The 14,630-nt window shown below is 60.0% G+C and overlaps 1 protein-coding gene across 2 annotated transcripts in view; it reads left to right on the top strand.

Annotated features, from left to right (window-relative positions):
• Positions 1-13,839, top strand: part of CLPTM1 (CLPTM1 regulator of GABA type A receptor forward trafficking) — a 28,384-nt gene extending 14,545 nt beyond the window's left edge. For both annotated transcript variants that reach the window (XM_033846300.2, XM_033846301.2), the window contains exons 5-14: positions 1,561-1,678; positions 5,982-6,067; positions 6,887-7,007; positions 7,598-7,842; positions 8,921-9,014; positions 11,183-11,373; positions 11,641-11,736; positions 12,042-12,177; positions 12,835-13,002; positions 13,207-13,839. In XM_033846300.2, the coding sequence (XP_033702191.1) occupies positions 1,561-1,678; positions 5,982-6,067; positions 6,887-7,007; positions 7,598-7,842; positions 8,921-9,014; positions 11,183-11,373; positions 11,641-11,736; positions 12,042-12,177; positions 12,835-13,002; positions 13,207-13,466 (1,515 nt within the window). In that variant the 3' untranslated portion in view covers positions 13,467-13,839. The remainder of the gene's footprint in view (positions 1-1,560; positions 1,679-5,981; positions 6,068-6,886; positions 7,008-7,597; positions 7,843-8,920; positions 9,015-11,182; positions 11,374-11,640; positions 11,737-12,041; positions 12,178-12,834; positions 13,003-13,206) is intronic.
• Positions 13,840-14,630: the final 791 nt, after the last annotated feature.

Raw genomic sequence — 14,630 nt, forward strand, 5'->3', positions numbered from 1 at the left:
ATCGATGAGTTTGATGAACCTGTGAATGTTGGCCTCTCTTTGGGGCTGCTCTCTCATTCCTTTCTCCCCATCAAGTCTTCTCCTCGGCCTCCTGGGGAGGAGGGAGCAGCTCTGCTCTGTCTGGCTCTGTCTGCGTCTCTTTGGGTAGCTGGAAGCAGTGGGTGGAGGCATTCTTTCTGAGGCAGATAGGATAGCCCGTGCTGAGAGGTGGCTCCCGCTGAGACTTCACGTCCAGCCCCCAGCCCCCAACCCCAGATCCGAGGAAGACGGAGGGGCAGTAAGCCAGGCAGTGAGAGAAGCTTCCAAGGACTTGCTGCTAACCCTCCTTCCCAGCTCCGTGATGGGAGCGTGTCTAAGTTGTACTTGACTTTAATCTATGGAGGCGACTGAGCAGCCACACAGGCCAAGGCCATTGGAAGGAGAATTTACTGCTTACGTTTCCCAAGGGGAGGGGGCCCACCACACTACGCAGGGCCACGTGGGGACGCACCAGGTTTGGACAGGAGCAGAAGGGGCATGGGGCGGCCTAGGCCGAAGCCTTTATCGAGGTTTCCGCAGGAAAGGCAGGGCAGGTGGGGAAACACCTTAGGACTGACCTGCTTGCCAGTCCCTAAGGGGGTGGCTGGGGTGTGGACTTGGGTTTGTTGGTTTGCATTTTAAAGTTATATTCAAAGTTAGGCGAGTTGTTTATTATTTCCAGGAATCAGCTAGACCTGGGAGGGGCGGTCTCTTCCCTGCCAGATGTGAAAACAGCATGAAATATAAAAACATGGTTGACACAGAGGTGGACTTAAAAGGCAGGGAAGTGAGGACACAGTGTGGCCAGGTGAATCCCAGCTTACCACGAAGGTCAGACAGGCTGCAGTGCGGCCTCGGCCACCCACCCTGCGCCACAGGCAGGTGGCCACCCCACTTCAGTTTCCTCATCTGGGTGGGTGTGGCAGGGGGGTGAGAATAGTAGGTGAAAGGCCCGGGCAGAGAGGTAGGACACAGACGGTGAGAGGCAGGGCCACGGGAGAGCCCACAGACTGGGTTCGGATCCACTTACTCGCTGCATGTAGCCTCTCTGTGTGAGCCCCAGTCACCACATCTGGAAAATGGGATAATAACATGCCCCAGTGCCCAAGGTTTATGTGAGTTATACGGACGTGACTCACTGGATCGGGCAGTTACCATTTGAAGCGCCAGAGTGGTATCTGGCCTTCGTTGTTCTACCGTTTAATGAATTAAGGCTGCTGACGTTTATTGAGCTCCTATTCGGTGCTTGAGTAACCGTGCTCAGCGCTCTCAGATAATCTTTACGGCCCTGCTGTGCCCTCAGTGCTGATGATATGCGTCCTGCAGGTGGGCCCTGAGGCTCAGCGAGGCGAAGCCTGAGGCCACACAGCCATTGTGGGCTAGAGCCTGGTTTTGAATTTGAGCCTAACTCCAGTGTCTGGCCCCTAACCACTTAACTACACTGCCCACCCTGAACACTCAGTAACGGGGGTGAGGAAGCCGTGGGGGGCGGGCGTCGTGAGGGGCTTCACTGTTCCTTGTCCCCGTCGGACCGCCTTGCAGAGCGTCCAGCAGAACGGCTCCATCTATATCCACGTCTACTTCACCAAAAGCGGCTTCCACCCAGACCCCCGGCAGAAGGCGCTGTATCGCCGGCTCGCCACGGTCCACATGTCTCGGAGTAAGTCCCTCTCCATCCTGGGGCCCCCGTGGTGCCGCGGGCCTGGACTCCCAGGTCCACGAGGGCAGGCAAGAACCCTGTGCTCAGGGAGGCTGGGGTTGGTGGCCGGGCTCGAACCCCACGTACCCTGCATGCCTCTGGACACCCGTGGGCAGGCAGGAGAGGAATCGGCTTAGAAAGAGCAGGTGGAGAAAGGGACTTCGGAGAAGAGGAAGGGCGAGGCCGGCGTGTGCACAGTACCGGGCCTGGCAGAGCAGACGCTCCAGAATGGCCCAGGAGAGAACGATGGCTGATTAAACGAGCAGAGGGAGACTGCAGGCCCTTTGCCATTAGTTGCGTCCGGCGTGCTCTCTGTGATTGCATCTGTGTCGGCCGCTCCTGGAATGGGTGCTGCACAGGGACCGCCCTGGGGGCTCCTGCGGGGCCGTGCGAGGCTCCCAGGCTGCAGGTTTGAACGCGTCCTGCATGGCTGCGCTGTGAGCCTCCGCCCCCGCACGCACACCTCTGAGTAGGGCCTCCCTTGACGAGGCAAGCTGGTGAGGGCCACATCACCGGACAGGCCCCGTTCTCACCTCGCTGGCCACCCTCCTGGTGCCCCCCTGAGAATCCTGATTGGGTGAGCAAACCGCAGGACTGCCAGTGACCCCAAGAAGCCCTGGGTCAGAACTGTGGCCATTTGGGACTTCTGACACGACCTCATTTTGAAACAGATTCTCTCTGCCCAGGGCATCTTCTTTTAAAAAAAAATTTTTTTTAATCTCTTGTTATAAGTACATGGTTTAAAATTCAAGTAATTTAACCAGACAGCGACACTCATCTGTCTCCTGCTCTCCCCCTCTTGTGTTCCCCCAGTTTCCACTCCCCACAGGCAACTGCTTTAGCTGTTTCTGCTACTTAATCTCCAAGGCTCCCAATAATAAGATGATAATGCAATTTCTTGGTTTTTCAGTTTTGACATTATCTCTTGACTTCCTTCTCTGGAAGAGGAAATCTCAACTCAGGAACATAATTTGATTAGATTCATATTCAGCACTCAAATGGTTTTGAGTCTGTGACTCTTCTTCCCATCTGAACCATACAGTGTGTGTAGTTTATTTTTCCTTTCCTGTCCAACATCTCCTTTTCCATGAGGTTAATAATTGTTGGCATTTTTTTGCCTGCCCTTTGTGTCTTTTGTCCTTGAGTCCACTGTCTCCTGATCGGCAGCTGTGGGACTCTCTTGCTGCACTTCAGTTTCAGCAGATCTAGAGAACAGACAGCCCCCCACACCCCCCCTCCCAAAAGCCCCCCATTCCCTTCATGTGAATTTTGCGTGCTCCACCTCACTTTGATTCTGCTGCGCCTGTGGCCTTGGTTAAGATCCCTGTGGCTGTTTTGTGTGGCGCAGAGACAGATGTGCTTTAATTTGCATGGGTTAGGTCTTTTCCTACCTCTTCTGGTATAAAAATAACCCAAAGGATGAGAATTTTTTTTGTGACCATCTACACTGGATGAAACAAAACTCTAGTGACTGTATTTCAGTACCCAAAGCTGATTTGGAAAAGTCCCCCAGGTGTGCTAAGCGCTGTTCTAAGCAAGTACGTCTGCGGACTGTGCTCTGTAGGGCGTTCCGCCCGGCCGGCTGGCTGGCTGGCTTCCGTGGAGCGCATCTGCGAAGATGTGGGCAGAGGTGGGCTGAGGGGTGTGGCCTGCAGGGGCCATCCCCACGGAGGTGTCCCCGAAAGTCTGGGTTACATGTGCCTGACGCGTCAGAGGTTGCTTTGAACGTGACCCAGGTGGGCGGCCGCTCGCTTGCGTCCCAGTTACACCGACCAGCCTCGCTCAATGCCAGCATCTTCTGTGGTTTTGTCTCTGGTGAATGTGATCCGTGTCACTGTGTGGTGAGGTCGTGTTCATGGTCAGCGTGACAGATGTTGGTGTGGTCTGCAAAATAGAATCTGCAGCCTGTGGACCTGGGAAACCACCAGGATCCCCCAGGCTTGCCTCACACCTGGGCCCCCTTAGGGCAGGGGCTTGAAGGGACACGGAGCTGGCCACCGGCCCACTCCAGGGCATAGAGCAAGAGTGTGGGATCGGAAGAGCCCCCTCCTCCCTTCCCCAAAGGGCCAGTGATCAGCACCCTAGCACAGTACTGTCCCAGAGGGATACAGTGCCCGCCGCAGAAGGCATTGTAAGTTTTCTAAGTGGCCACGTTAAAAAAAAAAAAAAAAAGGCCATGAAATGAACGTTAGTAATTTATTGAGGTCAACGTGTTGTCATTTCAACATGTAATCAGTATAAAAAAATTAATGAGGTACTTTCACTCTTCTTTTTCCTGCACTGAGTTTCAAATTCCAGTGTGTGTTTTGCACTCACAGCACATTTCAGTTTCAACGAGCCACATTGTCAGTGCTCAGGGTATAGTTTAACTCCAAGAAAAGGGGGCTTCTTCCTCCCTACGGAAGCCAGGTCCATCTCATATCATAACCCCATCTGGATGCCACCAAGTTGCAGAATGTTCTCCACCTGAGCCAGAGCCTCTCGCCTCTGGGGCTGGCCGGGCACAGTCCCTCCCTGCCCTGGACAGCCTCTCATGGGTGTGGAAGACAGCAGCGGGGCATGTCCCCGGGGAATTTATTCTCCAGGATGCCCACCCTTGGGTGTTTACTGCTTTCCCCTGACGTGGGAGCAAGGTCTCAAATGCGTTAATTGTGATAGAAGTGATGGGATGATATTCATGGAAACCGTAAGAGCAGCTGGCCCCCAGGCTGAAACCCTGAGTCAATTCCCAGAAGTGGTTTTGAACTTGAGCTCATCCATAGACTCCAGAAGCCCCTGGTTCTGAGCGGGTGGGAGGGGTCTGGGCCCTGTGGCGTGCGTCAGTGTGACATGCAGGGGTGCTCTGCCGGCTGGGCTCTGTAGAGCAGAGAGCCACTTCGCAGTGGTCCTGCCCAGAAGAGGCGAGGCTTTAATCCCCATTCTCCAGAGGGGGGACTGAGGCCCGGGGAGGTGATGTAGCTCACCAGCGTCCCTCAGTTCATGGGAGACAGAGCCAGGATGTGACCCCAGGGCCCCCGCTCTTGGCCAGCTCCCTCTTCCATTTCCCCATCTCCCTAGCACCTGGGGGCAGGATGGAGAAGTCACAGGAGGGACAGGCCATGTGTTGTCCCAGCATAAGGGGGAGCTGAAGAGTTACCCAGACCCGGATGGAGGCGGGGAGGTGGAGCATGAACAAGCACGAGCCCTGTCGTCCTGGCATGTCTTGGCAGGGTTTGGGGCAGCGTGGCAGGGAGCCCGTGTCTGACCTGGCCTCGGCAAGAGGAAGTGAGGTCCACTCCTGCCCGGGGATTCACAGCCCCAAAATATTTCTCGCGTTGGCGGCTCTGGGCTTTCTCCGGCCCTGTCTCGGCCCACCTGTTTATATTTATCAATGCTGCTGTTCGTCACTGGGGGGGGATACTGCAGGGCCCAAAACGGGCCCGGCCCCACCTGGGGTTTGCAGACTGGTTGAGGGGGCAGACAGCAAACAAGTAAACCAGTGGGCAGGTGAACCAGTGGGTCGTGATGAACTGTGGTGAAGGAAACAGAAATGGCGAGGAACCCACCCGGGCTCCAGGAGCCGCCCTCAGTGGAGTGGGCGGAAGGGACATTTAACCAGGGGCTGGAAGGGGGAGAAGGAGCCAACCAGGAAGATCCCAGCCATGCTGGATCCCTGCCGGGGAGGTGCAGCAACACGTCTGCAGGCCCAAGGTCGGCGCATTTGAGGAGGAAGGAGTGGGGTGCGCAAGGATGAGAGGTGGCGAGGGCTGAGGTTGGTGGGGCCGTGGTGAGCACGTCAGGGGCCCTGCCCGGGGCAGCGGGAGCTGTCTAGGATTCTGAGGCAGTGGGATGACTCGATCAGTTACTTGGATCTTAGGGGCAAGAGTGGCCACTGGGAGGCCAGTGAGGAGGTGACTGCGGTCATCCAGGAGGGGGCGCCGTGGCCGGCCTGGGGTGGGGCTCTGGAGGTGGGAGGCAGTGCTCGTATCTGAGGCATGTGTCGGAGGGGCCGTTCACCCGGGGTGGACTGATGGAACAGATGCAGCAAATCCTGGAGGAGGAGACTCCTGGTGCAATTTGGTAGATGCTGGTGTCACTGTAAACATGGGGAACCTGGGACTGGGGTGAGATTTGAGAAGGCAGTGCAGGCTTTCTGGTTGCCGTCGTCGGTTGGTGGGTGGAAGAGTGGGAGCCGGGAACCGGGTGGGCAGAAGCCTGGGGCCTGGGGCCTGCGAGTGCCAGCAGGTCTCACATCCACCCCCTTTCCCTGCCTCCTCGCCCTCAGTGATCAACAAGTACAAGCGCCGGCGGTTTCAGAAAACCAAGAACCTGTTGACGGGAGAGACGGAAGCTGACCCAGAAATGATCAAGGTAAACACGAGCAGAGCCGTCGAGTTCTGGGGGTGCCGTCCGGCCCGTTCCCAGCCCAGCAGCCGGACCACGGGGGTTGTCTTCTGACACCACCACTGAGCCACTGGCAGCCGGGGGCTTTCACCTTTCTGAGCCTCAGTTTCCCTCCCTGGAAACTGGGTTAGAACGTAGAGCTAGCTCTAAGGGAGTGGGGGCGTTGCCGGCGAGGTTACAGCTGACCTCCAGCAGTGGCAGGGCGGGTGCTCTGTGCGCTGTACACGCACCCACCTGGAAGCCTCGCGCCAGCCCTGTTGGGTGAGTCCCGTCACAAGGAGACTTACATGAAGTATCACAGCCAGGAAGTGGCAGGGCTGGGATTCACACCCAAGCAGCCGGATCCCAGAGCCCGGGCTCGGCCCGGCACAGATGAGGTACCTGCTAACGTTGGCTCTAGAAGGAATACTCCCGGTTAATCCGGGGACGTTAACCCGCGGTGGCACCAAGAGTCTTCCTCTCTCCACGAGGTGGTTCCAGGCGGGAGGGCGGCCCCTGAGTACGGAGGCTGCACGCAGGTCCCACACTGTGCGGTCGTGAGGCTGTACTTTGCAGCCTGGTGCGCCGTGCCATCCATATGGGCAGGCCTGGGTTTTCTGCTCCGTGAGGTGGCTGGGGGCAGCCAGGGCAGCGGGGTCTAGAGGCTGGTGCGGGGACTGGCCAGGGTGAGCCCTCGGCCAGCGGTCGCTGTGGTGGTTGCTCTTCTGCTGTCGCGACTGTCACGGGAGTCCTCAGGAGGAAGCGAGCAGGTGCCTCTGAGACCCACCACCCCCTGTCTCCCCTCAGAGGGCTGAGGATTACGGGCCTGTGGAGGTGATCTCCCACTGGCACCCCAACATCACCATCAACATTGTGGACGACCACACGCCGTGGGTGAAGGGCAGCGTGCCTCCTCCCCTGGACCAGTGTGAGCCCCCGGCCACCCTCTTGGGCTCCTGACCAGGCCATTTTCTTGTCTCCTGGCCCCACCCCCAGCCCGAGATCTCTGACTAGGTCTCCACCCTCCCAAGCTTCCTGCCCTGCCCCTCTAGACACTCCCCTTTCTCTTCCTCCCACACCCCCTGGTGACCCCAGCCCTGACCACCTTGTGTCCAAACTGGTCTCATCTAGCCACGAGCTTTTTTCGGAAAAGGTGCATCCGCTGCCAGCCTTGGAAGTTGGGGCAGCATCACTTAGGAACCCAGGTTTCTGACTTCTTTTACTGAAGCCTGACGAGTGGAGAGCCTCGGGGCAGCCACAGTCTGGAGCTGAGCTGCAGCTGTCCCCTTCAGCCAGGGCCTACCCAGCCCTCCCTAGCCTGCCCTCTCCCTGACTCCTTGGCACAGCCCAGAAATGTTCCCTGTGCCCCAGTCTCTGACCCAGGGGCCCCACTGGATCCCTGCAAACATCCGAATTTGACACCTTTGTCCTCGGAGGCTGAGGGGTCTCCCCACCCCCGTGGGTGCCTGTGGCCTCTGGTCCAGGCTGAGCGGTAACCCCTGCCCCGTGTGCCTGCAGATGTGAAGTTTGATGCCGTGAGCGGTGACTACTACCCCATCATCTACTTCAACGACTACTGGAACCTGCAGAAGGACTACTACCCCATCAACGAGAGTCTGGCCAGCCTGCCCCTCCGCGTCTCCTTCTGCCCGCTCTCGCTCTGGCGCTGGCAGCTCTACGCTGCCCAGAGCACCAAGTCGCCCTGGAACTTCCTGGGCGACGAGCTGTACGAGCAGTCAGATGAGGAGCAGGACTCGGTGAAGGTGGGGGGGGTGGCGGGAGGCTCCCAGCCCCTTCCTGGCGGCAGGAGGGGAAGGGGAAGTGGGCCAGGCCGATGGCCTGGGGGCTGCGAGCGGATGCTCCCCTGCCCACAGTTTCACAACCTCCCAGCCGCCCTCCCTGCAGTGGGCAGGAAACGCACTCGGCCCTCTGGCTCTGGCTGACTCTGGGGGTCCTGCCTCTGAGGCTTCCACGGTCCTCCTTTTTTTTTTTTTTTTTTTTTACATTTATTTACTTATTTTTGGCTGCGTTGGGTCTTCACTGCTGCTCACGGGCTTTTTCTAGTTGCAGTGAGTGGGCGCTACTCTTCGTTGCGGTGCGCGGGCTTCTCATTGTAGTGGCTTCTCTTGTTGCGGAGCACGGGCTCACTAGTTGTGGCTCACGGGCTCTAGAGCGCAGGCTCAGTGGCTGTGGCTCAGGGGCTTATTTGCTCCGCGGTACGTGGGATCTTCCCAGACCAGGGCTCGAACCCGTGTGCCCTGCATTGGCAGGCGGATTCTTAACCACTGCGCAACCAGGGAAGTCCCCATGGTCCTCCTTGTCACGGCTTTTCTGTTTGCAAGGCCTGGCCCTCAGGGTCTGGATCTACCCCTCCCTGCTTCTTCGGCCCCATGTTGTGCCTCCCTGACTTTGGGCTCTGACTCCATGTGTCTGCTCCCTCTCACTGTGTCCTTGAATATTCTTCTCTGCCTGTGTCTGTCTTGTTGAGCCTGGTCTGTGCTTGCCCGGGGCTGTCTTTGGTGTTGGGTTTCTGTCCCTGGCTCTGACAGTCCCTTCATCTCTCTCAGTTATTTCTCTGCCTACCCCCATCACTGTCTCCCCATCTCTCCTCTGTCTCCATCTTTCTCCCTCCCTCTCCGTGCATCCCTCGCCCACCTCTCTGTGCGCATCTACCCATCTCTGACCTGCTCTCCTCCCGGCCAGCACCACACCCCGCTGGGAAGCCCTGGGGTCAGGTCTGGGGAATATCAGGAGGTTCTTCCGGGGCCCAGAGCAAGGAGAGATGGGTCGGCTGATGAGGGCACGGCAGCGCTCACAGCATCTCCCCCACCCCCACCCCAGGTTGCCCTCCTAGAGACCAACCCCTACCTGCTGGCGCTCACCATCATCGTGTCCATTGTCCACAGTGTCTTTGAGTTCCTGGCCTTCAAGAACGGTAAGGGTGGGACCCTGGGCCCCGTGAGAGGCCGTGGGGGACTGGGGACAAGGGGGTGTGTGGTGGGAGGATAGGGCCTGCTCCCTCCCTCTTCCTCTTGGGCCCTCCCCCTACCTGGGGCCTGTCAGCCCCACTCCAGAGGCCTGGTGAGCAGCCGCCAACTCCCAGCCCAGAAACTCCCATCTACCGGGCGTGGCGCTGGGGGAGGGGCTGGGCCTGGCGTTCTGGCAAAGGCCAGGACAGCCGCCAGGAAGCAGGGCCGGGGAACTCCAAGGCGGGGAGCAGGGAAGCCCCAGAGCTGCTTCTGCCGCCCTGCCCGGCAGGCCGCCTGTTGGGGAAGACCCCTCGGGTTGAGTGGACAGGGCCCACCTGAGTGGGAAAGTGACAGCCCTGTCCCGGAGGGCCCCGCGGTTCCAAAGGCCAGCAGTGGTGACGGCCAGCGTTTGAGGGGGACCGGCCACATGCCAGGCACGGTTGGAACGCCCTCCAATGAGCGCATTGAGCCCTGCAGCCACAGCCCCATGAGGAAGCGTCGTTACCCCCACTATCATAGCAAGGACCCGGAGGCTTGGGGAGGTTGGTTACCTGCCCACAGTCACACAGCTCCCAAGTGGCAAGGCCAGGATTTAGATCCAGGCAGCCTTCTCCGTACTCCAGGCCCTGCTGGCCACTTCTTCCTTGTCCTAGAGAACCCTGGTCTGAAGGAGGCCTGCTGCTCTGCAGCTTCTGGAGGTGGCAGTAGTAATGGGTATTATTATTATCATCATCATTCTTATTAAGAGGACATTGCCATGATTGAGTTACCTTCTGGAAAATTATGACATCAAAACCAAACAGTAAGTGGTGCTCACCCCAGTAGGGAGGCATGTGTTAGCCGTGGTGCGTGGAGCCCTGGCTGTGCCAGGTGGGCGCATGCTTGCAAACGCTCTTGCTGACTGCAAGCTGGGTCCCTAGGGTCCCTTTTTCCCTAATGACAGATGAAGGCACAGAGGGGGTCGTTACTTGCTCAGGGTCACAGAGCAAGGGCATGGGCCCTTGGGCGAGCCCGGCCTTACACCCCGTGCTTGCTGCCTCTCTGGTCTGAGGCAGAACTCGGATCCACCCACCCCCACCAGAACCCTGTCTTCAGACGCATTCTTCCCAGTTAGGACTGGGGGGGCTCCTGTGAGTATCCCCTTCATATCTCCTCAGGGTCTGATGGTTTGAAGGGAGAGATGTAAGCCTACCGGGTGTGCTGGAGCTCTGGAATCAGAGTCAGAGCCGGAGGGGTGGCCAGCACCCGGGCCTCGCCCCTGTGTGACCTCGGGCACGGCTTCTCGCCTGGAAGACGGGCATCGTGCTGGGTCGGCCTGCTGTGGCGGCAGGTGTTGGACACACAGCCCAGGCAGAGTCCAGCGGTGCCGTTTTCCTCGTCTGGCCGATGGGAAGACCAGGGCTGGGAGAGGGGCTGAGCTGGGCCCTGTGGGGGGTGGCGGGGGCCCGGGAGAGTAGTACTGGAAGAAGCTCTGGTTGGAGAGCAGAGCCCATGGCCCCCTGTGCATGTCCTGAGCGTGTCTGTGGGCCGGTCCCCTTTTTTTTTTTTTTGGCCACATCTCGCGGCATGCGGGATCTTAGTGCCCTGACCAGGGATTAAACCCACGCCCACTGCAGTGAAAGCGCGGAGTCTTAACCACTGGACCGCCAGGGAATGTGGGCTGGTTCCTTCACAGGTTCGGGGTGGTGGGCTGGAAGAGGTGGTCTTGAAGTGCATGTCCCAGACCTTCCCACCCAGCGGAGGCGCCACGGTGCCACGGCAGACAGCTCAGGTCTGTTGTCACACAGACCCGGCTTCCATGCTGATTCCGCCGGGTCAGGCTGTGTGGCCTTAGGGATGTGGCACATGGCAGCAGTCTCCGCCACCGTCACTGCCAGGCAAGGGACCGACCGCACCCTGGGGGACAGAGTGTGTCCAGTGTGAGGCTGCAGAGATCCTGCCTGCCTGGGGCTCCGGCTGGCGCCTGTGGAGCAGACTCTCACCGCAAGGGGGAGTAGTGTGCACCCTCCTCCCGTGGCATACCCAGCGCCGCCCCGGGGGTGTGAGGAGGACGGAGGACGGGGCTTGAGGGAGCTGCGGGAGGGACTCGGGGGCTCCTCACCCTCCTGGCTTCCTCCCCAACTCCTGTGCACAGATATCCAGTTCTGGAACAGCCGGCAGTCCCTGGAGGGCCTGTCCGTGCGCTCCGTCTTCTTTGGCGTCTTCCAGTCTTTCGTGGTCCTCCTCTATATCCTGGACAATGAGACCAACTTCGTGGTCCAGGTCAGCGTCTTCATCGGGGTCCTTATCGACCTCTGGAAGATCACCAAGGTCATGGATGTCCGGGTAAGGCCAGGCTGCCATGCTGTTTCAGAAGCTGCCAGGGGTTGGGAGCAGGGTCGTGTGGCCCAGCCAGACCCTGGAGCTGGCCCCTAGGGGATTCCCAATGCCTGCCACAATCCCAAGACCAAGGGGATTTTCGCACCAGGGGATTTTTCGGGTCACACGTGGGGCAGGGGAACTGGGAACGGTGGGGAAGGGCAGGAGCTGGAACTGGCTTGGGGGACAGGAGCCAGCGTGGCAGCTGACTGCAATCTCCCTCCCTGTCCGCAGCTGGACCGGGAGCACAAGGTGGCAGGACTCTTCCCCCGCCCAACCTTCAAAGACAAGTCAACATACGTTGAGTCTTCCACCAAAGTGTATGACGACGTGAGTGTCCCCCACAGTGGGCCTCAGGGAGGGTCTGCAGGTGCCCACACGCTCCTGGGGACCCAGGACATGGCTAGGATGTCTGCCTGTCGGCTGACAGCCCCATGCTTCATGGCTTGCATCATACCCTCTAGTGTCCCCTGGCTGCCACAGATACTTCCTGGCCGAGTCCAGAGTTCCCAGGGCCACCTGGAAATTCCCCCGGGCTGGCCTGCCGGACCAGGTGTGGGTGTGTGAGGGCGGGGAGCAGGGGTGCCAGGTGGGGCCCAAGGAGCTGGGTCCCAGCCCCACCTTGTGCCCCACAGATGGCGTTCCGGTACCTGTCTTGGATCCTCTTCCCACTCCTGGGCTGCTATGCCGTCTACAGCCTCCTGTACCTGGAGCACAAGGGCTGGTACTCCTGGGTGCTCAGCATGCTCTATGGCTTCCTGCTGACCTTCGGTGAGCAGGCCCTCACCATACGCGGCCCCCGCAGTCAGGGCAGGCGTCCAGCAGCAGTCCTCAGCCGCGTGCTGGGCCGTGCTGGGCCTCGGCAGTGAGCGAGTCAGCCTGGCCCCGCCCTCCCGGCACTTGGGGTCCAGTGCGGGAGACAGACCTGTCTCCAGACAGGGACACTTCAGGGGGAGCAGGGATGGCACGTGGACAGCCTCAGAGAGGTGCCCGGTCCGGTCTTGGGAGTCAGGGAGGGCTTCCGGGAAGCCTTGGACAGTGCATTTCAGTCCTCGTCCTCAGGGGAACGGACAGAGTAAACAGACAAGTGAGTTACAGCCTGTGATGAGTGCTCTGAAGGGGCCAGGGTGAGAGGGCCATGGAGGCTGGTCAGGTGTCCCTGACCTCCATCATCACCTCTCCGAGGAGATGATACGTAAACTGAGGCCTGAAAGGTGCCAAGGAAGGAGCTGTGCAGAGATCTGTCAGAAGGCAGAGCAAGTCCGAAGGCCCTGAGGTAGGATGTGCCTGGGGTGTTGGAAGCAGCACGGGGGCCAGTGTGGCTGGGACAGAGTGAGTGAAGGGACAGAGGCCAGAAATGCAGTCAAAGAGGTGGAGGGTCAGGACGCCCCTTCCTCTGCTCATGGATGCCCCTTCCTCACCGCGCAGGCTTCATCACCATGACACCCCAGCTCTTCATCAACTACAAGCTCAAGTCTGTGGCCCACCTGCCCTGGCGCATGCTCACCTACAAGGCCCTCAACACCTTCATCGATGACCTGTTCGCCTTTGTCATCAAGATGCCTGTTATGTACCGGATCGGCTGCCTGCGGGACGGTGAGGCCCGGTGGGCAGGTGGGTGGGCTGGCCGGCAGGCTCCCACCAGAGCTGGGCACGGGCAGGGCCCTGGTCTGAGGGAGGCGCGCCGGCCTCAGCCTGGGGGCTCAGCCCACTCTTCGCAGGACCCCCTGCCCCGAGTCTGACAGTGAGCCGGTGGGCCCTGCCCCTTCCCCTCACGCTGCCCCCTCGCCCCACCCCCAGATGTGGTCTTCTTCATCTACCTCTACCAACGGTGGATCTACCGCGTCGACCCCACGCGGGTGAACGAGTTTGGCATGAGTGGCGAGGCCCCGACAGCAGCAGGGGCCCTCCCGCCGGCCCCCGCCCCCGCCACGACCACCGCCGCCGCCAGGGAGGAGGCCTCCACACCCCCGCCCACCAGGCCCACCCAGGGGGCCAGCTCTGACAGCGAGCCCCAGGAAGCCCCTCCAAAGCCAGCAGAGGACAAAAAAAGGGATTAGCCGCTCCTGGTGACCCCCACCCCCCCGGCCCCCTCGCCTCCCCTCCTGGTCGCCGCTTCCCTGGACAGATCGGGCTGGGGCCCGGTGTGTGGTGTGGGGGCCAGGGCGCGTCGTTTGTGGAGGCACCATCTGTCTGTCCCTCTGTGTTTCCAGCCATCTCGCCCCGCCAGCCCAACACCATCAGGAATCATGGTGAAGCTGACATGGCACTGCCGAGGGGGTGGGCCAGGCGGGGCAGGGGCCGGGCCCCTCTTTGGGACACCCACGGCCGTCCATCATCTTGTCCCTCGATCCCCCACCACTCCCTCCTCCCAGACCGCCGCCCTTTAACACAGTCTGGATTTAATAAATTCATATGGGTGTTTAACTTAAACTCAACAGAGCCCCCCGCCTTGTGCCTTCCTTCCCCTGCCACCTTGGAGAGCAGGTGGGGGTGTCTCTCCTGAGTCTGGCAGGGAGACGGAGACCTGCAGGACGCGGGACATGCTAAACTGGGGACAGTGACCCTCTGGGCCAGGCCCTTTCTCCTCCTCCTCCCTCTCCCAGGAGCCCTCTGAGGGGGCTTCGTAACTGTCCCCATTTCACAGATTGGGAAGCTGCTCGCCACGACCTCACCGCACCAGTGCTCTTAACCACGAGACCCGCCGAGGCGCGGAGCCTCGCCTGTGCCACTGATTATCTCCTGGCCTCACACAGCCCGGCAGGGCAGGAGCGTCTACCCACCACTGATGCCGTCCCATTAGCCTGCCTTGTTCAGCAATCCTGGGACCTTGGCTGCCTGACCTTGCTTCTCTGGGCTTATGAGCTCGTCTCCAGGGGACCCTGGGAGTGAATCCTGGCTCAGAGTGGTGCCCAGCTGTAGCGGCCATAGCTTTTGGGGTGTCATCAGCACCCTCAGGGCTGCCTGTGCCAAGGACCCAGCCAGACTCTTAGTATGTGGCGCGTATGCCTTCCCAGCAAGCTGGGTTCCAGAACTGTTCACCCACTTTATGGATGAGGAGACTGAGGCCCCTGGGTGACCCTGCAGTCTGAGGGGTTGGGACCCCACATTCCCAGGTTTTTTTTGGGGGGTGGGTGTTCTCATCAACACTTCTGGGAGAGGAGGCCCGGGGCTGGGAACCAAGCCAGGTTCCCCTGGGCTCCACCACCACAGTGCCCTGCAGA

This window comes from Tursiops truncatus, chromosome 19, assembly GCF_011762595.2.
Source record: "Tursiops truncatus isolate mTurTru1 chromosome 19, mTurTru1.mat.Y, whole genome shotgun sequence".
Lineage (NCBI taxonomy): Eukaryota > Metazoa > Chordata > Mammalia > Artiodactyla > Delphinidae > Tursiops > Tursiops truncatus.